Source organism: Chiloscyllium punctatum, chromosome 21 (assembly GCF_047496795.1).
Source record: "Chiloscyllium punctatum isolate Juve2018m chromosome 21, sChiPun1.3, whole genome shotgun sequence".
In the NCBI taxonomy this organism is placed as follows: Eukaryota; Metazoa; Chordata; class Chondrichthyes; order Orectolobiformes; family Hemiscylliidae; genus Chiloscyllium; species Chiloscyllium punctatum.
In genome coordinates, this window is record NC_092759.1 from 20,058,861 (window position 1) to 20,086,558 (window position 27,698).

The following is a 27,698-nucleotide window of genomic DNA, read 5'->3' on the forward strand; positions in this document are numbered from 1 at the left end:
TCCCCTCAAGCCACACAGTTGTATACTAGCCAATTAGGCATGCAAAATGAATGCTGGCCTTCATAGTGACCTTCACATGAGGTTAACTTTAAAAGAAAACCTCAAAAATCTCTCGACCCATACTCACTAGTGACAGCAACCCTAATTCATAAGCTAAGCATGAATTCTAAAAAAAAATCATTTGCTCATTAAAATCCATTGCACTAAAGGAGAGAAATCAAACCTAGTCCAATACAAGAGTCTAGATGAGGAATTACATTTCAACCTTTACCACAACTCGATGATTTCTCAATTGCGCAAGACTTGCTAGATTTAATTCCGTCTAGCAAGTACAGATGTAAGGTGGGGAATTTTCTTACTGTACAAAGGACATGGGACAGAGCACAGATGGCAGGCCTCCAATCTCTCTTGGTAGTAAGATTGTAACTAGAACATTTGCACACTGAAGCAAAATGAAAGAAAGCAGAGTTTAATAAATCACAGAGTGCTCACGACTCTTGATTTCTATAATGACAAAGGATATGGGGATTGTGATAAAAATATATGCGTGGAAGTGTAAGGCTCGCTCAATAATGACCCTCTGACAGGGCAGGACACCCTCAATACTGATCTTCCAGCAGTGTGGTGCTCCCTCAGTATTGACCCTCCAAGAGTGCGGCACTCCCTCAGCAGTAACCCTCCGACAATGCAGCGTTCCTTAGCGTTGACCCTCCGATAGTATGTTGCTCTCTCAGTAGCCACTGGGAGTTTGTGCTTAGTCTATGACCATAAACTTATCTCTGCTTTTCATTCCTTGTGTCAGCAACTCTGATGCAACAACAGAACTCCACTGACTGCAAATTGCTTTGGGAAATCCTGAGGTTGTGGAAGTTGCTACAGAAATGCAACAGGAGAGGTAGCAGAGAACAGAGTAAGAAAGGAAGGCTTTGCAAATATAAAATATGTACAATATAGGTGAATAAATTTGTATTAAAATGGACAAATCTTTCATATTTGAATCAGAATTCAGAAACAGAAAGTAGGTCAGGTAGAATTGTTGTGTAAGATGTGAGAAGCACGTGTGGCAAGTGGCCCGCAACTCAGATATAACTGTTTGAAGCAGAAAAAACACAAACAAGCAGTTTCCAAAAATAACTGCAGCTCCCCCCACCTGCTTATCCTGTCACCTGACCCAGCTCTTCACCACAACTGCCACAACCACAGTGCTCAATACAGCAGATTTAACAAAACGAGAAAGAGCTCTCACCACCCCTTCCTCACTTGATTGGGAAACTCCCTGCATACAAGCGGCCCTGTGAGAAAAACAAGATATCATGTTCTCCACCCACAATCTCCACCACACCGACATTCCCTTCTCAATGTGCTGACTCAGACCAGAGGGATAATTGCTCAGGACGTTCAACTTATCTTCAACATTCACTCCCTCCACCACTGACGCTCAATAGGAGCAGCGTGTTTTGCTACAAGATGCACTGAAGTAAGTCACGAAAGTTCCTGCAATAGTACTTTACAAACCCACGACTACCACCACCAAGGTGGTAAAGGGCAGCAGATACATGAGAACACCACCCACTGCAAGTCACACACCCTCCTGACTCAGAAATATATCGCTGTTCCTTCAGAGTCGCTGGGTCAAAATCCCGAAACTGCCTCCCGAACAGCATTGTGGGTCTCCATACCCCACATCAAGTGGAGCAGTTCAAGGTGGCAGCCTCACCACCATTCCTTCTTCCGGAGTTTAATAACCGCTAGTCTACCTGAGAATTAATGCAAAAAATCTCCCATTTCCTTCAGGACCTGTTTTGATAAAATATTAGCAAGTGGCAGCAAAGTATCTAGTTGCAGCGATGAGGACTTATCACAACATCAGTGCTTAGGGAGCTTGCAGCAGAGATCCCTGGATTGGGCCCACATTGATCTCTGCTCTATGTTGGGCTGTTAGCGCCAGTGCCACAAAGCTCAACATCCCATAAACTCAAGTTTGCTGCTCATGATTCTTGTCTGAGGACTTCTCTTGGGATGTGGACAATTCTGGATGTGAAAAGGTTTAATCACAGACTTGGCATGGTTAGGGTGGGAAGAAGAAACACTGGCACACTGTGTTCTTTAAGGCAATGCCCACTGCCTTAATCCAAGATGCCGGTTGCTTCTGTTGGTAACATTACCACCTCCAAATCCCACTCCAGAGTCTTGAGCCCTAATCCAGAATGACACTGCAGTACTAACACAGCACCACACTCTCAGCACTGTCTCCCTTCAAAGTTAAGCTGAGGCACCATTGGGGGTTGTAAAAGGCACTATTCTGTGGACAGGCAGTGGAATTTGCCTCGGTGTCCTGACAAATATTTCTCTCTCGATCAGTATCACCAAAACACAGATGATCTACAAAACATCCAAACTAGGAACATCAATATCAACTTCACTAGTTTCCAAACCTCCCCTTTGGCCCAGATTCAACCCTTCAACTTAGCACTGCCCTCTTGACCTGTCCAACCTGTCTGTTTTCATTCCCACCTATATGCTCCACCCTCCCCACAATCCCCTCCAAACTGCATCTATCACCTTCCCAGCTACCTTCCCCCTAGCCCCACTCCCATCCTCCCATTTATATCTCTGACCCCTTCCGAGCGCTGTCACCTAACCCCGCCCCCACCATTCCTGATAAAGGCCTTATACCCAAAATATCAACTCTCCTGCTGCCTGGATGCTACCTGACCTGCTGTGTTTTTCCAGCGCTACACTTTTCCACTCTGGCTCTCCAGCAGCTGCAGTCCTCAGTTTCTCCCAATCAGATGAAGACCCAATTAGTACAGCTTTTTTTTCTGCCAGCCAGCCAATCCTCTATCCTTGTTAATGTTACAGCCCCTACACCATAAGCTTTTATTAATAACCTTTAGTGTGGCACCTCATCACATGCCTTCTGGAAATCCACAAAGTACATCTACAAGCTTCCCTTTGTCCACAGCATGTTACTCTTTCAAAGAGCTCCAATAAATTGGTTAAATACAATTTCCCTTTGACAAAACCATGATGATTCTTCTTGATTACTTTGAACTTTTACCTTGACCCATTCTCCTCCCTTTCAAACTGTATGTTAAACTCAATCACTCGCTGCTACCTGGAGGTGCCTTAACTAGAGTCACAGAGATGGACAGCATGAAAACAAACCCTTTGTGTCCAACTTGTCCATGACGACCAGATATCCTAAATTAATCAAGTCCCATTTCCCAGCACCTGGCCCATATCCCTCTAAACCCTTCCTATTCGTGTACCCATTCAGACACGTTTTAAATGTTGCAATTGTACTAGGCTCCACACTTTCTCTGGCAGCTCATACATGCACCATCCTCTGTATAAAAAAGTTGTTCCTCAGGTCCATTTTCAACTCTTTCCCCCTCACCTTAAACCTATGCCCTCTAGTTTTAGACTCCCTTACCATGGGGAAAAGACCTTGGCTGTTCACTATATCCATGTCCCTCATGATTTTATAAACTTTTATAAGGTTGCCCTTCAGTCTCTGACACTCCAGGGAAAACAGCCCCAGCCTATTTAGCCTCTCCCTGTAGCTCAAACCCGCTAACCCTGGCAACATTCTTATAAGTCTTTTCTGAACCCTTTCATGTTTCACAACATCCTTCCTGTAGTAAGGAGACCAGAACTGCAGGCAGTCTTCCAAAAGTGGCCTAATTAAAGTCCCGTGCAACTGCAATCTGACCTCCCAACTTCTATACTCAACGCATTGTCCAATAAAGGCACGAGTACCAAACATCACATTACATAATACCAATCAGTTCCAGAGTGTGCACTTTTTGTGGTTCTGTTCGGCGAGCTGGGAATTTGTGTTGCAGACGTTTCGTCCCCTGTCTAGGTGACATCTTCAGTATTTGGGAACCTCCTGTGAAACGCTTCTGTGATGTATGCCGGAGGAAACATCACAGAAGCATTTCACAGCAGCCCCCCAAGCACTGAGGATGTCACCTAGACAGGGGACAAAACGTCTGCAACACAAATTCCCACCTCGGCGAACAGAACCACAACAACAACCACCCGAGCTACAAATCTTCTCACAAGTGTGCAGTTCTAAGAAACTCTCTTAAAAGCATTCTATTAACTCCTTGTCTAGTCTATTATTGCTGACCTGATCTTTTCAGTTGGTGTGTGGGTTAAAAGCATCCATTATTATTACTGAACTCATATCACAAAAAACAAGTCTTCTTATTAACTGAAATAATTGCACAAAGGCCAGTATCCCGTTATCAAGTCACCTTTTATTTACATGTGCACAGTACACTATGGCCAGCCAGCTTGAGTCAGTGCTTGAAGTGAGGAGGTTCTGAATCCCCTGGTTATATTGGTCAGTCAGGGCTCCCAGACTCAGGTCCTTAACCTGGGCTAATCATAGATCTCATAGTCAATAAGATCCACCTGCTTCCAATCACGACATATTTTGCCCCATTTTGTATTTACTGTTAGGGGGCCTGTAGGCCACTCTCACTAACATTTTCACTCAGCTGCACAGCGACTCTGAGAGGTCACGCACACCAACCAATGTGATGTCAATCCCAACATTTACAGTTTCAGAAGATCCCACTCCTCAGTTTTCCCCTGATCTACATCCTGATCTCCTGAACCAAGGTCCATCCATAACTACTGTACAACTGCCATCTTTAATTAACAGTGCTAGCCCTCCAAACTTTACCTAATTTTGTGGAATGTCATATACCATTCAATACTCAGGATCCAATCTTGATCACCCTGAACCCCATGTCAGGAACAGCAGCTTGCACTTATTTCATTGAATGTGCACTAACAATTTGTTCACTTTGCTATGAATGTTTCGTGCACTCAGATACAGAATTGTTAGCTTTGTCTATGATACCTTTGTAAAATACAGTCTGGATTATTGATGCATTCATAAAACTTGTCTCTTTCTTTACCTGTCTTTCTCTGACCCCATTTCCATTATTACTACTATCCTCTCTTATCATGTCGCCACTATCTAGTAATTTTTGCATTGCTGTTTGTGGGCATTTGCTGTGTATAAATTAAGTGCCACATTTTCTACATTACATTTCAGAGTCAAGCTTCCCACTTTGTTGGCAGTACAGAATTTGGGGACATCCTGAGGTTATAGAAGTGAGAGTCTTTTTCACTTTGTAACTAGGTCCAAGCTGAAAATGGACAAGCATAATGGTTGAATATCGCCGAAGAGTGTGAGCCATTGTGGGATACTGGCCAGCCATTGACGTAGGCCAGCTTCTGATGTAGAAATGGTTTCACAGACACTTACTGCCCTGGCAATGACTCCTTTCATGGTCCCAGAGAGAGCAGCTGCCATGCCAAAGCGTCCATTGTTCAAAATATTCATGGCCACCTTGAAGCCACCACCAATCTCTCCCAGCACGTTCTCCACCGGCACCTTCACATCCTCAAAGTGCACTTCCGCTGTATTTGATGCTTTGATGCCCATCTTCTTCTCTGGTGGCCCACTGAAACACAAGAGGACAGAGATAAGGATCACCTGGCAAAGATTAGAGCTGCATATTGACACAGTTAGAAAGTAAAAACACGAGGTGGTGTGTTAAACCTGTATAGATCTTCGGTGAAGCAGCAAATGGTGTTGTCTGGTCAGTTCCCTATTCGGCACCATTCTTTAGGAGAAATGTCAAGGCCTTGGAGAGGTTGCAGAGGAGATTTACAAGAGTAGTGCCAGGGATGTAGAGGCACTGGGATTGTTCTTAGAGCTGAGATAGTTAAATGGAGAGTCAATAGAGATGCTCAGATTCATCAGGGATTTGATTGAGTAAACAAGGAGGAACAATTTCCAGTGGCAGAAATACCAGAGGGAGACAGATTCAAGATAATTGGCAAAAAAATCCAAAGGAGAGATCCTCCGACTGTTTGGGCTCCTTCCCTCAGTCCAAAGATGTGCAGGTTAGGTAGACTGGCCATGGAATATTGTTCCATAATGTCTAGGGATTTGCAGACTAAAGTGGATTGGCCATGGGAAATGCTTACGGGAAAAGAATAGGGGATTTGGGTCTCCATGGCCTGCATCCACACTGTAGGGAGTCTATGATTCTATGAACAGAATTTTTTCACAGCAAGTTGTTGTGAGGTTGCCTGAGAGGGCAGTGGAAACAAAGGGTTTTAGATTATTAGTCTTAAAAGTTTTATTTTTCAGATATGAAGGAAGAGTGGTTGGGTGAAAAGAACTAACAGGATAGTACTTTCAAAGAATTGGAGCAACACAAATGGGCCAAATGGCCTCCTCTTGTATTTCCATGCCAGAAAAGATAGTGGTAGAGACAGTTCACTGGGTCTTCTTATCCCACCTGGACCTTCAACTAATGTGATGTCATTCTCTCCCAGAACTATAGTCACCCAACTTTCCTCAAATAGGTTTTGTGAAGAATACATTCCCTCTCAGAGCTGCCCCATATAGTTTATATTTGACTGCGTGCTCCTAGGCAAGGGCAGGAGGAAGTGAGATAAACTGGTCACAACCCAGATTTGCTGAGATGCTGTCATTTGAGGAGCACTGTTGGAAAGCTTGTCTGTGTGGAACATAAGTGTGGGTGTAGGCCATTCAATCACTGTAGCCTGTTCCACAATTCAATGGAATCTCAAATGATTTGCCCCAGGTTATAACTCCTCTTTAATGCCAGCTTCTCAGTCCTTCAACCCACCTACAATTCAAAAAATATACCTACCTCCTCTTTAAATACTTTCAGTAATCTAGCCTCCGCAACCCCGGGCATTAGAGAATTTCACCAGACTCACTCAATCCTCTGAGAAGAAATTTCTTCACATCTCAGTTTTAAATAGGTGCCCCTCAATTCTGAAACTACGTCCCCCTAGTTGGTGACTCCCCCACTAGTGGAAACATTTTCTCAACATCCACATCTTTCTGACATTACGGCAGTGAGTAGGCTTCAACAAAGCACTTCATTTGTTGTCACTGTTTTGGGACGTCTTGAGGTTGTGAAAGGCATGTCTAAAATGCCAGATCTTTGCCTTACAGCCAAAAATATCGCTAGCTTGGTCCCATGGGCTTGATTCAGCAATGCACAGTGGCAAGTGTGACGTTTGGGGTAAGAATGTTTGAGGGGCAGGGATGTTCAGAACGAGATGTACAGACACCTTCAATCAATTTCTATTTTTAGTTCCACCTAAACCTATTTTTAAAAACTTGTTTGCTGTAACAGCATCTTCCTACCATTGAGTGGCAGCAGTGGGGTGCTTTGAAGTAATTCACTGGAGGGAAGGTGCAATTACAAAAGTGCTGGAAATCACAGCGAGTCAGACAGCATCCGTGGAGATAGAGCAAGCTAACGTTTTGAGTCCCGATGACTCTTCAGTGCTGATGGGAAGTGTGAAGGGGAAAGTGTGAAGGGGGCAGCATTTACGCAATAGTTGGGATTTGTTTGGTTGGGGGGGGGTTTGGATTGTTGGGGATAGAAAAGGGCATTGATAGTTCAGATTAAGTCATCAGAATGTCTAAATTGCAGAACAATGGTCTAACTGCCAAACAGGAAAGAACAGACAATCCCACTGTATTCGAAACACTAGCTTGCTTTCTGTCCATGGATGCTGCCTGACCCGCTGTGATTTCCAGCATTTGTTGTTTCCAGTACAGATTCCAGCGTCTGCAGTAATTTCCTCCTGCATTGTATTTATCGAGGATATTTGGACAATAAATGTTGGTGTAGGAGTTTAGAATAGGTGTGCACACCGTCACAACATCTTACATCCCCACAGGTTAGATACAACCTACCTTGTCACTCCTCCGAATCCCCGCTCCACAATGAACGTGGTGATTTTGTCCTTCACTTCACCGGTTGTTTCATCTTTCACTGACATTTTAGCAAAGACAGTGAAGATATCTGCCAGACCACCATTACTGCCAAAACACATGGACACGAGTACAGGCTTACCATCATGCATACCAGGATAGCAACAAGACTTTTTAAACAAACTGCTTCAGGTGATGGTTCAAGCACAAAATGAGCCAATGGCTTTAAGTTTTGAAGACACCGAGATGAAACTCGATGACAGTACTTATGAAAATGAGATATAACGGTGCAAATCTCACTAGCAAAACAATAACAAGTTCATGACACACCATTCTTCACATGCATGTTAGCCAGGAAGTTGAAGTCAAGGGAAGATACACTATGATTTACAAACTGTCAGAATTCACAGCATATTTTGTATCATTTACCCTTAACACCCCCTTGACTTTTGAGAAGTTACTGGGCTTAGTGCGTTGATTGTCAATTACATTGAGCCCAGAGTTGAAACCTGTCCTTCTCAGTGAATTTTGAGCTTCATGGCTGGATCAGTATTGAATTGCCCTATAAGTGGTGGTGGTGACCCACCTTATTGAAATCCTGCAGTCCTTATGGTGTAGGTAGAGCCACAATTCCATTAGGGAGGGAATACCAGAATTTTGACCCAGCAACACAAAGAATGGCAATATATTTCCAAGTCAACATGGTGTGTGCCTTGCAGAGGATGGTATTCCCATGTGTCCTTCCGGGTAGTTACTGCTGTTCATCTTGTCCAGCCTTCAATGATATCTTTCAATCCTTAATATCATTGGTTAAAGGGAATGGCCTGTTGGTCCTGTCCTTCCCTGAAGTCCGAGTTGCCCTGTTCCCACTTTCTCTCCATACCAGTTGACCCTATGACCTACACCTGACCCCTTCTTGAAACACTCAATGTTTAGGCCTCAAGTGTTTTCTGTGGCAGCAAATTCCATAGGCTTTTCTTTAAAACACCAGAGGTGGCGAGCTTCCTGATTGACCAGGCAGTGAGAGATTACCAGGGGACAATGTTGCTGAGTTATATTGGCAGGAATGTGGAGTTGAGGCCACAATCATATTTACCATGACCTTATTGAACAGCAGAGCAGCCTTGAGGGAGCAAGTTACATAACCTGCTCTTAATTCTTATAAATGTAATATGTCCATGTTTACAGATGGCATAAAGCTGGAAGGAAGAACAAGCTGTGAGGAGGATGCAGAGATGCTTCAATGTGATTTGGATAAGCTGAGTGATTGGACAAATGCATGGCACCTGCCATAATGTGGATAAATGTGGGGTTACCTACTTTGGTAATAAAAGCAGGCAGATTATTATCTAAATAGCGAAAGATAGCAAAGGGAAAGTGCAATGATGCCCTTGTACACCAATCGCAGTAGGTGGTGAAGAAGGCAAATAGTGTATTGGCCTTTGAAGCGAAAGAATTTGAATACAGGAGTAGGGATGTCTTGCTGCAATTGGACAGGGGTCTTGATGAGATGACCTCTGGAATATTGGTCTCCTTTCCTCAGGAAGGATGTTCTGGCTATAGAAGGAGCGTGGCAAAGGTATACCAGACTGATCCATGGATTGGTAGGACGGATGCATGAATTGAGACTGGATCAGTTAGGACTATATTCATGGACTTTAGAAGGGGAGAGGGAATCTCAGACTCCTACAAAATCCTAACAGGACTAGACAGGATAAATGCAGAAAGGATAGAACATAGAACATAGAACATAGAACAATACAGCACAGAACAGGCCCTTCGGCCCACGATGTTGTGCCGAACTTCTAGGATATTTCAGGGGACCAGGAAGTCCAAAACCGGGGTGGTGTGGGGGGGTAGAAGAGGTGTCACAGCTTTTGGCTAAATTTGATTGTGGCCTCAATTCCACATTCCTGCCTATATAACACAAACCATAGAAAGTGCTCCTCCCACCCCCAATAACCTCTGACTGCCTGGTCAGTCAGGAAGCTCTGCACCTCTGCCATAAGAATAATCAAAGCCCCAGTCCCCACCATTCTCTGAGGAAGACAGAACTACACATTCGACCCTTTCAGAGAAGAAAATACTCATCTCAGGCTTAACTAGGAATCCCTTTCTTTATATAAAAAAAAACTGTGTCCCCTCTGAAACATCCTCTCAGTATCCAAACTGTCAGATCCCCTTAGGATCTTTTATCACTCAATAAGATCAGGTTCCTATTTCTTTGACATTCTCTCTGTTCACCAACCAGCAGGTAACAGGTTTTAAAATTTAACTTTCCATGTGTACTCTCTGTATTCATTTCCATAGGAACAGGAGGAAGCCATTTGGCCCCTCAACCCTGCATTATCATACAATGAGTTGCATCCTAACACTTCACACATCATGGCTCTCTGATCATGAAAATCTACTAGTTTCAGAGGTGAAATGAATGGGGCTGACATCCATTGCGTTCTGTGAGAGAGGCTCCCACACTTCTATCACTCTCTTGTGAAAAGGCAGGCATTTGAACTTCATTGCCTCTCTGCCGAGTAAGCCCATACCTGATCCAGATCTTGCCCCCATTAAGGATATAGTACTTTCCGCAGTCGCTTTTTTTGGCTGTGGTTTTGATTGATGCAGCATCAGAGCCACTGGCAGGTTCAGTCAGACAGAAGGCAGCGATTGTTTCTCCTAGGCACAACAAGCTCACAATGATACAACAAACAGTGTCACAACATTGTCCACAGTGTTTCACAGTCAACAAACTCATTGCTGTTCTCATTAGGGAAATTCAGCAGTCAATTTGCACTCAGTAAACTCCCACAAAGAATGACCAGATAGTCTGATTTAGTGATGCTGATTAAGGGATAAATATTGTTTTCAGGATATGGGAGCAAACTGCCTAATTTGGTAATGGCAGCCACGGAATTTGACATATTCATTTGGGAGGGTAGACAAGGTCTCACTTAAGAAGACCAACTCAAAAGACAGCATCTCCAACACTGCAGCACGTGGGCTTGGATTACAGGCTTAGATCTCTTGACTAGTGCCTGAACTCATGGCATACTGTTTCAGTGCAACTCAGGCAGCTGTGACTAACACTGATATTTCCTAAAGTGGGGAACCACACTGTCCCCATCAAACACTACCCAGGAACAATACTGGATTAGATACAGAGTAAAGCTCTCTCCATGCTGTTCCCCCATCAAACACTCCCAGCACAGGGACAGCACAGGGTTAGATACAGCATAAAACCCCCTGAATACTGTCTCCATCAAACTCAGGTTTCACAAGAGACTGATCTAGGCAGTGAGAGGAGATGCCACAGTGGACTGTACACAAGGAGTGAAAGACCAGAATCTCTCCTTCTTCATGTCTGCGCTCCCATCACCTCCCCCCCACCCCCGTCCCTCTGTGCTGCATACCTGTTGCCAGCTTCGGAAGGTATTTCTTCTTCTGGGCAAGATTTCCAAACAGAAGAATCCCTTTGAATCCAATGGACTGGTGGGCACCCAGAGTGATGCCTACACCCAGGTCATGCATGCCAACAATTTCGACCAGTCGGGCATACTATCAAACAAAAACAACTTTCAGATGCTTTACATGCCAGGTGACCCTACAACCCCTATCCTAATTCCTGTTCTCCTCACAAAGGTCCTGTGAATTTTACTGGTTCCCTGTTAGGCTGGTGACCCATTTCTCCTGGACCCACTCAGGCTTAGGCTCTTGCTTCTACTCAGCAATTTCAGAAAATCAATTGGAAACTGACGAGGGAAACTGAGGCACCCAGAGGGAAAAACAGTATCTTCCACTACCCTGCAGAACTGTACAGCACAGGAGGAGGCCAGTCAGTCTTGTAATGTCTGCAGTAGCCCCTTTGAAAGTCCATCTTTCCCCCACCACCCTGTGTTTGCTTTTCAGGTGTTGATCCGACTCACTTGTTTCAAAATTCCACCTTGTCAGACACCACATTCAAGATCATAACTCACCATTTTTAAAAAAAATCTCATCTCCCCCTCTGGGCTTTTTTTTAAACAATTACCTTCAATTGGTACACTATGGTTGCTCATCCTACTCCCAGAAGGAACCGTTTATTCACTAACACAGCCTCAAAAGCCTAATATCATCCTCAAAGCTTCTCTACCCCAAAGAGAGCAACACAACTTCTCACACTTGTCCATTTAAATGAAGTCCCCCATTCCTAATCGTTGCATGGTAGCACAGAACTTGAATCTCACTGAAAGAAATGACATACTATCCAAGCTTTACATGTTTCATTCATCAGGCCAGACATGAGAATATCAAGTTATAAAAGGAGCGACAATTTATAAAAAGAGCAACAATTTGGAAAGTGTGAAAAATAGATCACTGGTCCAATCCCCATGACAATTCCTCAATCAATCCGACAGTTTGTTAACGAATCAGCACCCTTTTGTTATGAAAAGTATCCAATATATATTATCATTTGGAATTTGGATTTTAGAATAGAGGCAGATGGATTTTGTCAGTTCTGTGAAGGTAATTCTGAGAAGGTCAGAGTGTACATTTGGAACAGTAACCTAAATACATTATTTTGCTTCAGTGCATGGCCATACTACAGTATTCATGGACAGAATGTTAAAACTGCTGAGTTCATCATCGATCAAAAGCCATTATGTTAGATTTGACTTCAGTTCAGAAGAATCAGGAGTTCAGTTCAGAACGGAGAACAGTTTTCCCTTAGCAGTACAATCAAATGGTAAGTTTAACGGAACCGGTCACCCTAGCATAAGTAGTTTTAGTTTGTGGGATTGCCAAGGTAAGAGAGTTTGTACAGGAGCCTTCAAGTTGTTAGAATTTTAACAAGAGAGGTACAGCCCATTAGATATGTAAAAGATTCACACTAGTAGTTTTGGAAAGGATTTGTAAACTGCCTCCGTGGTGTAAGGAATCACAGAGTTGAATCAGGAGTAATGTTTCTTTAGGACTGAGTATCTGTTAGAAAACAGGGTGAAACCATGTTTGCTGTGTGTTAAGATCTTTCTAACATATATGTTTGTTTGTTTTCTTTGTTGTGTAATATAGTACTCTTCTTTTACTCCAGAACATTTATAGTCTTTTGTGAATGTATCCCAGTGACTAACCAGCACAGTGACCAACTACAATAATTGAATATATCTAGTCTATCAAGCCAGGTTTCATACTGGATCAAAGTTGCAGTCTAAACTGTTGCTTCCTTTGAAATTTCACATTCCTGATGTGTTCAAGGTGAAAATCTCAACATGTCTCTTCCTTTATTTCTGGCATTATTTTAATAAATCTCCACCACATCCTCTCGAAGATATGATATATTTCTTAAATTATACTTAATAGTCCAGTTGAAGCTAGTTGCATTTTAAAATGGTTTGGTATCACAGTCTGGTTTTTGTAAACTGTGCCTCTATTTGTAACATCAAAGATTCTGTACACTTTCGTGAGCTCTCCCAGTTTCTCTATACCCCTGAAATCCTTCAATCCTGTTACAATTCCAGTCAATTTCATCTTTGCCCTTTGTGCTCACACTTGAACAATATGTTCAAGGAGTAGCTCATGCTGGTGTGATAACTAAAGGACAGGGAGCAAAGGATCAGAGAGGCAACAAAGAGATTATAAGACAATTGTACACTGCTTCTTCAGCAGTTAATCTGAAAGTCAGGAAGGAAGGAAAAGAAACTTAGTGAAAATAAATCCTCCACTCAGACATGGGGGTGCAAAGTGTCAAAGGAACTACAAATCTCAATCCTCCCATGTACTGGGGGAGGTGAGCACACATTGACTATATCTCTGAAGATTCATAACTGCATTTCCTGTTAAAATATTTAACCTGCAGAGAAAAAAATGAATTGTTCAAACAGGCTATGCCCTCTAATGGAGAGTATGTCACCTCTTGGGGTAGCACAGCTTGCTGGAGAGAGCTGCCGAAGTGACTCAGTAGTGTGGGACAGAACAGTGTGCCCGGTGGGTCACTGTCTGTACTGTGTCAAAACTCATTCTCAAACAGTGAGATAACGAAGCTCATTCATTCCAAACGTGTTACGGAAGTGTGTGGAGAAAGTGAAAACTAAAGAGATCCAATGAACTGATTGCTGTCTGGTGACCATCACCCACCTCACCCCAGGGGGGAAAGTGAGCTGGCTATTACGTGGAACCAGAATTGATCTCAGCTTAATGCCCCGAGTGATTGAATATATTTATGACATTATTCAGCATTGTGTCTCAGCAAATCAGGAAGGCGGTGGCCAACTGGTCTTACTAGCATGTTTTGCTGTTTTGTGTAGAGTCAAATGATTCCATCTAACCTGTCCTGATGCCCTACTCCCTGAACGTCCACACACAACTCAGGTTTGGATGTTTCCATTTGGCCGATAATCTGAAAACGGTTATGGAGCAGGAAGTGTTCCGCATTCCACACTCCCTCCCTGCCCCAATTATGAAGAAAGTTGCACACTGGCTGCCCCTGAATTACCTGTGTGTTGGTGAGCCCCAGTCCCCCAAGCTCAGAAGGCACCTGCAGGCCGAACGCCCCCATCTCTTTCAGGCCTTCCATTGTGCTGTCCTCCACTTTCTCCAGTGAGTCATTGGCAGCTGGGTCATTGACCTCCTACAGGGCAAAGAGTCAAGATCGACACTGGAGTGATTGGTTGTATCCTCCCTGGTCTCTGCCAAGTATTAACGGGTCTTAGAAGACAACAAGCGCAACACAGTGGAATTCCACCTCAATGCGACAGAGCAGGACTGACAGAGTGACTAACAAACCACAGTCAGAGAGGCTAAGGGTGAGCAGAGGATAATGCAGGCAGGTGGCACAAAGATTGAGGGGAGCTACAGAGTGACTTAAAAATCTGTAGCTTGTAAGAGATTTAAGACATGTGAAGAATGTCACAATTTTGAATTCCTAAGGAATAGAATTGGACAGGGCTGGTCTCAATGAGCATGAAACGTGTAGAAGGCAGAGTGTTTGGAGAAAGCAGAGTGTTTAGAGAAAAGAGAGTGAGGGAGCAACGTTCCACTAAGCAATGAATTTCATGGCATCAATAATATAGCAGAATGAGAATGATTTGGGTAAAAGTGCCTCAATGTGAGGGTTTCTACTTTTCTGTCAACATGTCAAGCTGTACAAGAGAGAGAGGGGTTTTAAAGGGGGAGAGAAGAGGTGAGAGGTGAAGGAATCACTTACAAAGGTTCAAGGGCCAGACAGCTGAAGATTAGACATACAGAGATAACAGAGCAGAAGTAGTAAAGGATGTGTAAGAAGCCAAAATTGAGAGTACAGAGATCCTGGAGATTCAAAGGAACTAGAGGAGGTTACTGAGATAGAAAGCGGTGTAGGCTGCAGGAGGTGACAGAGATAGGGAGGGATGTAGTTGCTGAAGGAGGTGAAAGGGAGAGGTGCAGGGGCTAGAGCTGACAAAGATAGCAAAGTGGTGTAGGAGGTTACAGAGATAGAGAGGGGTGTAGGGGTTGGAGGAGGTTACAGAGATAGAGAGGGGTGTAGGGGTTGGAGGAGGTGACAGAGATTGGAAGAGGTGTAGAGTCGAGAGGAGGTGACAGAGGTAGGGAGGGATGTTTGGGGTTGTAGGAGGAGACAGCGATAGGGAGGGGATATAGGGGTCGAATGTGACAGAGGTAGGCAAGGGTGTAGGGGCTGGAGGAGGTGACAGATGGGGAGCAATGGATGGGTTGATGGAAATTATATCCACAGGGAGGGATGAGGCCCAAATGGTGTGTCCCTTATTCTAAGACTGTGTCTCCACCAGATAATTGTCAACATTCCTCTTGCGACCTAACCTGCGAGTTTTTAGGAAGTTCACAAATTGCAGATGGACTGCTGCATATTTAAATAATTTCAAATGGTAGGTATTCAAATACTTTTAAAATCTGCCTCTCTCTCTCTCGCTGTCTCTGTCACTCACGTACACACACATAAAGACAGGAGGTTGTATGCCCTCTGCTGGGATACTCTAGATCTGCAGTGTCAGGCAAAGACTACATTTGTGACAAGAGACTGCAGAATGCTGTGGTACTGAGCAACTTGCATTTCAGTGTACATCAATCCTAAAATGTCAGTATAGAGGATACAGTAAGTAATTGCAATAAAGGCCAGCATTATTTTCTCAAAGTGGAGGATGTGGAGATAACACTAAGGAAACTTCATTAAGATTGTACACAGTATTGAGACCTACAACATCTTGAGTACTATGTGCAATTCAGATCTGAGGAGGGATATACTTGCATGGGAAGCAGTTGAGAGAATGTTCACTCTGCTGATTCCTGGGATGAAGGGGTAATGTTCAGCTTGTTGCATCTGGACTCATTGGAGCTTAGGGCAAGAGTTGACCTCATTGAAGCAGAGTATATTCTCAGGAACATAACAGGATAATTGCTGAGAAGATGTTTCCCTTCCTGGGGGAAATTTAGAATGAGGGATCACAGTTTCTAAATAACGGGGTGTGGAGGAATTTATCCTCTTAAAGGGTGGGGAGCCTGGGGGAATTCTCTTCCCCTAGAGAACTGCGACACATTGGTTAGCACTCCTGCCTCTCAGCGCCAGAGACCCGAGTTCAATTCCCGCCTCAGGCAACCGTCTGTGTGGAGTTTGCACATTCTCCCCGTGTCTGCGTGTGTTTCCTCCAGGTGCTCCGGTTTCCTCCCACAATCCAAAGATGTGCAGGTTAGGTGAACTGGCCATGCTAAATTGCCTGTAGTGTTAGGTGAAGGGGGAAATGTAGGGGAATGGGCTTGGGTGGGTTGCTCTTCGGAGGGTCAGTGTGGACTTGTTGGGCCGAAGGGCCTGTTTCCACACTGTAAGTAATCTAATCTAATCTGATCAACAGAGGCGTCTGGCTCAGAGAATATAATGAAGGCTGAGTTAGACAGATTTTTCATTGACAAGAGGGTTGAGGTTGTGAAAAGATGGACAGGAATGAGCATGAGACACCACAATCAAATCAGCCAAGATCTTATTGAATGGCAGAGAGACCTAATGACCTACAACAGCTCCTGGTCCAAAGGCTATTACTGCCATTGAGTGAGTGCAATGAAGGCTCATTGGACTTGGGATGACGTGGACTGCCCCATGAGGAGAGAATGGGCAAACTGGGCCTGAGATGGAGAGTGAAAGAGATTGATATTAATGCTTGTGGTAACAGAAGAAATGTGAAAATCTGGTCTAGCTGAAATAATTTACCTGGAAAAACTTGCTGACAGGTTCCACTAATTCCCGGAGAAACTGCTCCTGCTCATCATTCAGAACTGTACAAATAGAGAGTCAGGGGCAGTGTTAGTTTACTCTGCCAGCCACGAAGAAAAACTCTGCTTTTATTTGAAAAAAGATTTTCCTCTCTTTCTGTTCACCCCGCCCCCCATCTCAAATCTCTTCACCTGAAGACTCCAAAGTATGCTCAGTGACCCCCAGCCCGCCCCTCATTCATTGCCTATCATCAGGTGCAGTGGAACACAATGAGTGTCAGACGTTACAACCTATCCCAATCCTGACACAGTGATGGGAGAGGGCCATCACTCTCCCAGCCTGTTCTACCATCCAGGTTGTGGGGTGATGGTAGTGTCATGGCCTAGGTGAATGCTCTGAGGACACAGGCTCACATGCCAACACAACAGCTGGGGGAATTTGAAAATCAGTTACAATATCTGGAATTAAAAGCTAGTCATCAGGGATGGTGATCTTGAAACAATCTTCAATTGTATGTCCTTATGCAGTCTGGATTGCACTTATTTCCCGAATGGTGGTTGACTCCTAACTGCCGCGAAAGACCCACTCAGTTCAAGAGCAATTAGGGATGGGCAATAAATGCTGGTCTCCGACTTGCTCGCAATGTCCACATCCTAACAAAGGACAAAATAAACTAGAAGACACATCAACCATGACCTAATTACCCAGCTATGGATCCCTTCCAACCTTAATCACAAATAAACTACTCATGGTATTTCCAAAATCTCCAATTTATACCCCGACCAAATCTCAACATTTTTTTTGTTTGGGTGAGCAGGGTGGAGAGAAGAGAGAAGCAGTTCGACATTAACACTCCCCCTCTGTATGAGTGCACATGTCCTAACAATACCATAGACGGATTTTAAGATTCTGTTCCCTGTTCCGGACTCTCCCCTCACCAGAGCTAATAGTTCTCTCCACTGACCCTATTAGTTCCTATGAAGATTTACGAATAGTTTAAATAACAAACGTTAATGGCTTTGAATTTTCATAACATGAAGACACTAACCTGATCATCAGTATGTTACTTTAGATAACTATCATTTTATTTGGTATTTTTACATCATATGGATTTTTAAAAATTGCCTCAATTCAGCTCTTGACTGTAACAGAACTTAGTTTTGAAATATTTGATCATCATCAAACTCCTCGATGAGATTGCCCCTTAATCTCCTGGTCTCAGAGGAACAAAAGTCTGGCCTGCATAACCGATCATTATAATTTAACTTTGGTGTAATTCTGGTGATGCTCATCTGCATCCCTCCAAGGTCAATATATCCTGCCTCAAGTGTGGTGCCCAGAACGGAACCAATGGTTGGAAGGTCATTTTTTTTACACCCTTGTCCCAGTCAAAGCATGTTCCTCAGTCATACCAGAGGGGAAGGGGAACACCTGCTCCGTTTGGACCTGACCCCGAAACATGTTCACAGCAAACGACTTTGATTCCTACAATGGAAAGAGAAAAAAAGCATCATGTAATCATCTCCAGAGGCACGATCACTGTGCATTCCCTCCCCAGCCCCCATCGCCTTACCACAGACTGATTTCCCCTCCCCATCCAATCCCATTTGGTTTCAGAGGGACAATCAAACCCTCAGGTTCCTTGATCAATCAGTTGAATTGTGTGTGCAAGTGCCGCCACATGTCTTCAGTCACAAACTGAAAGCCACACCTGCCCTTGCCTTGCCAAATGCCCTCCTCCTCCCCCTCCAGCAGCTGCTGAGTGGACAGCGACCATGGCCTGAGATATCATGGCACTCACACAATGTAACGAAATTCCTGCATTCCTGTAGTGCCTTTCATCACCTTAGGACTTCTCAGGGGGCCTCACAGCCTATGAAAACACTTACACAGAAGCACAGCCATTGTTAGAAAATAGGAAACACAGCAGTCAAGCTGTGGATAGCAGGATCCCACAAACAGCAAAAGGGTAATGATTAGATCTTCTGGATTTTGTTTTTAAAGGCAATGTCAATTAAAGAATAAATATTGGCCTTGGAAGAGAACAGGAAGAGGCCTCCTGATGCTAAGTGAAGTAGCACACCGGGATTTCATCTACACAGCAATTCAGAATAGATGTGTGTTTAATGTTTTAATGCCACAATCAGATCAGCCATTATGTTATAGAATGGTGGAGCAGGCTCGATGGGCTGAATGGCCATCTCCTGCTCCAATTTTGTACGCGATGTTCAGATAGGTGAAGAAATCTGTAAAATGTACCGTTGCAGCTATCTTCTTCTCCTTTATGGTTTTGACTACTGGGGCCTCCGTGGCTGTTTTCTCCAGCACTGCCTAAAGTAACAAAAAAGATACAGTGGGAGAACAAGGGAGAGTTAAACATGATCAGCTAAAGAGGGCACATGGCCCAGTCACATTACCCAAGGAGGTTTCGGAGCTGCTGGAAGTCAAGGCCAGTTCACTTCCTTGCCCTGACACATCTGTTGTCCTACCAGCTCAGGATGCACCTTGTTCCACATGATGTTCAACCACATCTTGATGGTGCTCCTCTAAGTCTCCAGCCTGCTCTTACCCAGACAGTCTGTTAAGCTGCTCACTATTGTTCCCTTCTGTTTTCTCCACAGATTTCACTAGCTGCACTGTAAACAGGTATAAGTGCTTCATTTGGAAGTGTAAACTTGAAAGTGGAAGCCTGAATTATCAACTTTTCTTTAATAAAATCGAAGGAAAGAGGGATTGTGTATGTAAATTTTGCTGGAACTGGGATTGATAACTTTGGGACACATTGGCACCAAGTGTCTTGGAAAAGAAAATAACTGCCAGCAACAGGGTTTAGGTTTATCACAAAAGGAGATCAATCAGATTGGACACAGACCTCCTAAAAATGTAGAAGTAAGCTACATCTTTCTATCTCTATATCTCTTTTTAATTGAAAATGAAATAATATCCAAAGACCTCAGGAAAAAAAAGAAAACTTTTAATTTCAACCAAAACCCAGGTCCAATGGACTGCCTATAAACTAGAATTGCTGCACTTGACAACCAGGAGATACCATTGTCAAAAACACAGAGGTCATGTCATTCTACACCTTTCTACTTGGCCTTTGATCCACAGACATTCTGCCTTTTATGTCTATATTTTAAACCCATGATACTCCTAAAGTCTCCATTCTATGTTTCATGTCCCATGTACTAGGTCCATTCTACGCATTCAAAGGGAGTACAGTTTCAAGTCTGCATATTAGTAATAACTAATCTGTTTTGTACCACGTTAGAGAAGTTTGTTATAATAAATGTGTTTTTGTTTTTTTGTTCATGGATGGAAACTGATGAGAGTTTGTTTCATCTTTTAGTGTCAGTTTTCAAGGAGTTAGATTTGGCTCTTGGCAAAAGGGGTCAAACGGGATCAGGGAGAGAATGGGAACTGGGGACTGAGTTGGGTGATCAGCCTTGATCATCAAGAATGGCAGAATAGACTCAAAGGGGCAAACAGCCTACCGCCTCCTATTTTTTATGCTTCTATTTCAGAGTCAGACATTAATCATCCTAGTAATTAAATTGGTCTTTTATACATTTGTGCTGAACTGCTCAATGTGGGGCTTGATTTCTCGCACTCTCTGGCAAAAGGGGACCTTCATCTGACATTGCACCAGGACTATCCAAAAAAGTCCACAAATCTGTTCTAATTGATACCAAATGCCATACAACCCGCTGTGCCTGCTAACCTATGCTGGCTCATGATTGGGCACTGCCTCAAGTTGAAAATTCTGGTCCTTGTTTTCAAATGCCTTCATGGCCTGACGCCCTCAATATCCCTCCCCGTCACCTCCCCCAGCCCCGACTCCCCTCCCTCCCCGTCACCTCCCCCAGCCCCGACTCCCCTCCCTCCCCGTCACCTCCCCCAGCCCCGACTCCCCTCCCTCCCCGTCACCTCCCCCAGCCCCGACTCCCCTCCCTCCCCGTCACCTCCCCCAGCCCCGACTCCCCTCCCTCCCCGTCACCTCCCCCAGCCCCGACTCCCCTCCCTCCCCGTCACCTCCCCCAGCCCCGACTCCCCTCCCTCCCCGTCACCTCCCCCAGCCCCGACTCCCCTCCCTCCCCGTCACCTCCCCCAGCCCCGACTCCCCTCCCTCCCTGTTACCTCCCCCAGCCCCTACACCCCTTCCTATCTCTGTCACCTCTCCCAGTTCCTACAACTGCGTTGTACTCGACTCAAAATGTTAATTTTATTTCTGTCTCCACAGATGCTACTAGACATGCTGAGTTTCTCTTTCTGAGTTTGTTTGGGAACTGATCTTACTGCTTTCCCCTTCCAATCCTTCAATATTGCAAAGTCCGTTCAGAACACAAGATACAGGGGCCAGAGTAGGCCATTCAGCCCCTCTTCCTGCTCGGCAATTCAATATCATTACGGCTGATGCTGGGATTCGACATCACTTTCCCTCCCACTCCAATATCTTCTGATTCCCCGAGAGATCAAACATTAGTTGATCCTAGAATTATAAATATTTAATGCTACAGCATTAACAGCCTGAAGGTTCACCACTCTCTGCATGAATAAACACTTCTTTGTCTCAGTCCAAAATGATCCCTAACCTCAGACTGTGCCCTATCTGAGCCCAGCAGAGAATCAATCTCAATGTTGACAAATTCCTGCATAATCTTGTACACTTTAACAAAAGATTAGATTCCCTACAGTATGAAAACATGCCATTTGGCCCAACATGTCCACACCCACCCTCTGAAGAGCAATCTACCCAGACCTATTCCCCACCCTATATTTACCCCTGCACCTAGTACTATGGGCAATTTACTATTCACCTGACCTGCACATCTTTTGGATTGTGGGAGGCAACTGGAGCACCTGGAGGAAATCCACGCAGATACGGGGAGAATGAGCAAATTCCACACAGATGGGAACTGAGGCGGGAATCAAACCCGGTTCCCTGGCGCTGTGAGGCAGCAGTGCTAACTACTGAGCCACTGTGCTGCCCTGTTCCTGTCATTCTTCTAAACCTCAGAGAATGACAGTCTCTCAGTACAGGTCTACCCTCCCTTTCCCAACACATCCCAGGGATCAGTTTAATGAAACACATACAGACATTGCTGAAGAAACTCACCGAGTCTGACAGCATCCTCAGTCCTGAAGAAGGGTCACTGTTAACTCTGTTTATTCTACACAGATGCTGCCAGACCAGAGGAGTTTCTCCAGCAATGGCTGTTTGGGTTTCACATTTCGAGCATCCACAGTTCTTTGCTTTATTTTATGAATTTAATTGCACCTTTGTTGTGCTGTCATCAATGCAAGTATACTGTTTCTTGAATAGGAGAGAAAGTCTACAGAGTACTCCAGATGTGATCATTACTAAACCTCATACAACTACAGCAAGATCTCTTTACTCCTGCAATAAAGGCCTACGTGCTATTTTTCAAGTTAACTGCTTGCTGCATTCCTATATGAAGTTTCTGCATGCCTCAAACAAGCAAGTCCAAGTTGCCTTGAACATCATATAGGAATCTTGCAGAATATTGCAACATTGGCTTCACATACAGATTAAGCTTTGCGTGTTCATAGTCAAAATTAACATGACACAGTCACAGAAGAAGCTGTGCTTGGTATTGACTGGGAGCTGTCAACAATACATTGTCATAAATGAATCATCATTTTACATGCTCAGACATTTTCAGCTTTTGAAGAGCAATTGTTCATTGTTTCACAGCAGCTTTAATGATCACATGGTGCTGGTCTGGGTGACTGCTTTCCTCGGAAAGTGGGAGAATGTCAAACTCACTGCCACTAGCAGGGATCCAGATGAATAGTCGTGCATAGTGAATAGGAAAAGCTGGATAACCATGAGGTGAAAGGAATAGAAGAGTAAGATGAAAAGGGTGGAGGCACATATGGAGTGGCAATGCCTGAGTGGAGCAGTTGGGGTGTTTCTGTGTTGGTATTAAACCATCAACACATGCTCTATCAACCTTTACAAATGACCAGTCACATTCTGGGAAGTGGACAGTTTGCATTTTAGATGTCCCACTTCTGCGTGGGTTTCCTCTGGGTGCTCTGGTTTCCTCCCACTGTCCAAAGATGTGCAGGTCAGGTGGACTGGTCATGTTATATTGCCCACAGTGTGTGACCTGGGTGGGTTGGCCATGGGGAATGCAGGATTCTGGGGATAGGCGAGGGGGTGGGTCTGGGCGTAATGCGTTTTGGAGGTTTGGTGTGGATTTGATGTGTCGAATGGCCCACTTCCACACTGTAGGGATCCTATGGTTCTGTGATTCTATAAATTATTCATGATCACGTGAAGAATACAAACTTTTCATTTACTGGAACTGGGGCAGAGGTGATCACATCAGTCCAGATATGCAGTTACAGGCAGGGCATCCACGTTGGCAGTTTACATCAGCAGCTTCAATGGTAAATATTGAGATAACAAAAAAACAGTGAACTTTGGAGCTTGCAAATAGATACGTTATTGGAATATGAACCTCAATTTAGATAAGAGTCAGGCTCCTGGAGAACATGTTGGAAACAAATAGAAGACAGCCACATATTGATGGAAAAGTGTGTATGTAACTGGGATAAGGGAGCAGAGGAAGATGGACTATTAGAGACACACATTAGTTAGAGATAAAGAGGAATGTAGGAGCTGGAGGAGGTTACAAAGATAGGGAGGGACATAGGGACTGGAGTAGGTTAGAGAAATAGGGAGGAGGTGTAGGGGCTGGAGGGGGTTACAGAGGTAGGGAGGGGTGTAGGGGTTGGGGGGGTTACAGAGATAGGGAGGGCATAGCAGTTGGAGGATGTGACAGATTGGGAGGGGGATGTAGAGGTGGAGGAGTTTACAGAGATAGGGGCTGCAGGAAGTGACAGAGATAGGGAGGGGATGTCAGGAGTGGAGGAGGTTATAGGAATAGGGAGACGGTGTAGGGACTGGAGGAGGTGACAGAGATAACGAGGGGTGTAGGGGCCAGTGATAGGGAGGAGTGCAAGGGTTGGAATGGTTGCAGTGATAGCGAGGGGTGTAAGGGCTGGAGGAGGTTACAGAGATAGGGAAGAGTGTAGGAGCCAGAGGAGGTGGCAAGAGATAGGGAGGGCTGTAGGGGGTGGTATGGTTACAGGGATAGGGAGGGATGTAGGAATTGGAGGGGGTTACAGAGATAGGGAGGGGTGTAGGGGCTGGAGGAGGTTACAGATAAGGAAAGGTGAAGTTAAGAATAATTTAATACAAGGATGGAAACCTAAAAATTAAAAGTGTTCTCATAGTGTGGTTGAAAAATGGAACTTGAAGCAGGTTAGAATATTGACAGTTACACTTTCGGATGAGCTGAAGTTTATGGGGAGCAATATATAAGTGGGTGACCAGCACTGCACTGGAACAGAAACAGTTACAGCCCAAATATGGGAGGAGAAAATATTCAATTGTACCGCTGGTCCATAGATTTCTTTCTGTTAAAGAAGGCCCAGCTGAAGTGGACACAGTGAGAGAAGCTCACACGCCTACAATTCCACTTCAGTGGCTTTGTACTGACATCACTAATTACAGCTGAGAGATCTTGCTAAGTCCACGCACAGAAACACAGCAGGAGTGGGTTCAGGCAGAGGATGATGCAGAGACCTGATGAGCCTAACAAGTAGAGGAAAACAGTTAACAGTACAGGTCAAAAAAGAACCTCCACCTCTGTTTTCAGCCCTGAAGGAGACCCCTGACTTATTAACGTTCAAATAATTTTTTTTTTAAACGTTAAATACTAATTAAGCAAGGTGGTTATTGAGCGCACAGCTAAAGGTGCCTGAATGGTACTGCAAAGACCATTTTTTTTGGACTGTGAACTAACTACTGTGGAAGACGACACTGCAGTTTTTAAAAACAAGGCACAGGAACTCATTGTGAGATGTATCGGCAGTGTTGGCTTCTTCAAGTAGTAGGGGAAGAGTGTTAGGCACATCCGCTGTATTGGTATGCATTCAGGTCAGTTTTGCCAGTGACAGACTTTTGATAGGTTTATCAAGCATGACCAGTTGTGTGCGTTCTTGAGTTCATACCGAAGTAATTGTTCGGAACGTTCTCCAACTGAAGTCCAAGTCTGAGGCATTCAAGTCAGGACAACCTTGACCTATACAGGAAGTCTGTCATCAGGGTTGGATCTCAAACAACGACAAGACAAAGTACAGGAAGGAGACTGAGTTCTTAGTGGCATGGTGTAAAGGCAACAATCTCTCCCTCAACATCAGCAAAATGTAGAAACTGGTAATTGACTTCAGGAAGCAAAAAATGGAAGCAAAAAAATGGAGGGTACACTCCTGTCTACATCAATGATGCTGAGGTGAAGATGGTCCAGAGCGTCAAGTTCCTAGGAGTGATGATCAACAACAATCTGTCCTGGTCCATACATGTTGATACATCTCTACTTCCACAGGAGCCTAAGGAAATTTAGTATCTCCACAAGAACTCATCAATTTTTATGGATGCACCACATAAAGTATTCTATCTGGACGCGTCACAGTGTGGTATGGCAACTGTTCTGCCCAAGATCGCAAGAAACTACATTAACTCAGTTTATATTTAGCGAATTTTGAGAAGATTTATAGGTCAGGTTGAAGTTCTGGATGTAGGTTTGCTCGCTGAGCCAGAAGGTTCATTTTCAGATGTTTCATCACCATACTAGGTAACATCATCAATGAGCCTCCAGATGAAGTACTGGTGGTATGGTCCAATTTCTATGTGTGTGTTGGGGTTTCCTTGAGTTGGTGATGTCATTTCCAGTGGTGGCATCATTTCCTGTTCTTTTTCTCATCGGGTGGTAAATGGGATCCAAGTCAATGTGTTTGTTCATAGACTTCCAGTTAGAATGCCATGCTTCTAGGAATTCTCGTGCGTGTGTCTGTTTAACTTGTCCTAGGATGGATGTGTTGTCCCAGTCAAACTGGTGTCCTTCCTCATCTGTATGTGATAATACTAGTGAGAGTGGGTCATGCCTTTTTGTGGCTAGTTAATGTTCATGTATCCTGGTAGTTCTTGCAAGGTATTTTGTGAATTACATTACTTTTGCTTGTTGTCTATATAGGGTCTTTCAAGAACTTGTAATGTGATGGGTAGATGTGCAAATACTTTTTCATAAAGTATGTCATCCAAACTTTGCCAAAAAGACACCAAGTTAAAATCATAAGGTACTAAGGAAAGTTAACAAAAGGAAGATTTGAAATGATTTTCACTTCTGTAGAGTCTTTCACACAGTAGGATATTGCAATTTGCTTTACAAACAATCAAGTGTTTTTGTAGCATAGTTTCTGCTGTACTACTGGAAACACATGACCTGATTTGTGCGTAGCAAGATGCCACAAACAGCAATGAAATGCTTATCTGTTTTGGATGTTGTATAAAACAGACACACGAGAATTCGTAGAAGCACAGCATTCTAACTGGAACTCTATCAACAAACACGTTGATTTGGATCCCATTTCTCACCCCCTGAGAAAAAGAACAGGAAATGACATCACCACTGGAAATGATGTCACCATCCCAAGGAAACCTAAACATAAATAGAGAGCGAGCCATGGTGGCATTGCTCACTGATAGTATGGTGACAAAACATCTGAAAATGAATCTTCCAGCTCAGCAAACAAAGATACATCCAGAACCTCAACATGAGCTACATATCTTCTCAAAACTCAGATATAACATTGACGCCCCTCCATCTGTTAAGGGAAGTATCCCTGCTCTTTTCAATGAAGTGGCTATAGAATGGTTTGTGTCCACCCAACAGGGTAGCTGTGGTGGTTTAGGTTTGGACACTCATTGAAATCTCAGGAGTGAGATGCAAATGCCTTTTGCATAAAGGGCTCAAGCCTCTGATGTGGGATGCAGGATCTTCTTGACTCAGCTGATCCCCAGCTAACATCAGGTACAGAAATAGCACATCTTCAACAAGGGCTCACTGGCTGAAGCCATCAATCAGCAAATTCAGGTGTAAGTAGCTGTGCTTCATACAGGGACTGATGAACATTTACAATGATTTGCAGGGTCAAATAGTGGAGGAGGAAACTGGCATGATTTAAACAACATCTGCATGAATGACAGTAGAACGTGGGATCATTTTAAGTGGAGGTGGCAATAATGCTTATTTTAGAACCTGCCCTCATACTGTAACCTATCAGTTGCTTCAAATCTGTGTCTCTAGATGGACAACCCCAACTCATCCTGCAGGCTTTTCCTCTCTTGCTTCCAAGAAAACACAGCACTTTTGTTATATCCTTCCCTCTTTCCTTCCTGCTCCCATCTCTCCTTTTTCTCCATTCTCTTTGTCCTCTCCCATTCATTCCCTCCCCCTCTCCCTCTCTCTGTGCAGTTCCTCCCTGCTTCCCTGAGATTGCAGTTGTTGTAACCTTTCCCCTGAAATCCAATGGCATGATGCTGTGCTGTGTCATGCCAAAAGGGAACAATAATGACCTCTCACCCAAAAACTTAATGAACTGGAACTGAAACAAGATACACAGCCAGAGAAAACAAACAGCGTTTTTTAAGAGCACTCAGAATCTTAGCATGTATTTAAAGTGACCATTTTCAAAGACCAAAGGCCTACAGAGATAATAGAAGCATACATTACGTAGCACCTTTAGCAAAGTAAAATTTCCCAGCAAAATTGGCTTAAGATATTATCGAGATGAATTGCTGTACCTCTGTTACCACAACACTCCAAGATCTTTCCTGCT

General features: G+C 44.0%; 2 protein-coding genes across 2 annotated transcripts in view; one reads left to right on the forward strand and one right to left on the reverse strand.

Moving 5' to 3' along the window:
• Positions 1 to 27,698, forward strand: part of LOC140492474 (disks large homolog 1-like) — a 400,047-nt gene that overhangs the window by 119,742 nt on the left and 252,607 nt on the right. The window lies entirely within an intron of this gene.
• The window catches only part of LOC140492644 (very long-chain specific acyl-CoA dehydrogenase, mitochondrial-like), a 76,523-nt gene that overhangs the window by 40,719 nt on the left and 8,106 nt on the right, over positions 1 to 27,698 (reverse strand). Inside the window, exons 3-10 of the mRNA XM_072591677.1 lie at positions 19,245 to 19,316; positions 18,398 to 18,470; positions 16,983 to 17,047; positions 14,262 to 14,396; positions 11,203 to 11,347; positions 10,339 to 10,468; positions 7,778 to 7,903; positions 5,291 to 5,489 (exon numbers count right to left, since the gene is read on the reverse strand). Of these exons, the coding sequence (XP_072447778.1) occupies positions 5,291 to 5,489; positions 7,778 to 7,903; positions 10,339 to 10,468; positions 11,203 to 11,347; positions 14,262 to 14,396; positions 16,983 to 17,047; positions 18,398 to 18,470; positions 19,245 to 19,316 (945 nt within the window). The remainder of the gene's footprint in view (positions 1 to 5,290; positions 5,490 to 7,777; positions 7,904 to 10,338; positions 10,469 to 11,202; positions 11,348 to 14,261; positions 14,397 to 16,982; positions 17,048 to 18,397; positions 18,471 to 19,244; positions 19,317 to 27,698) is intronic.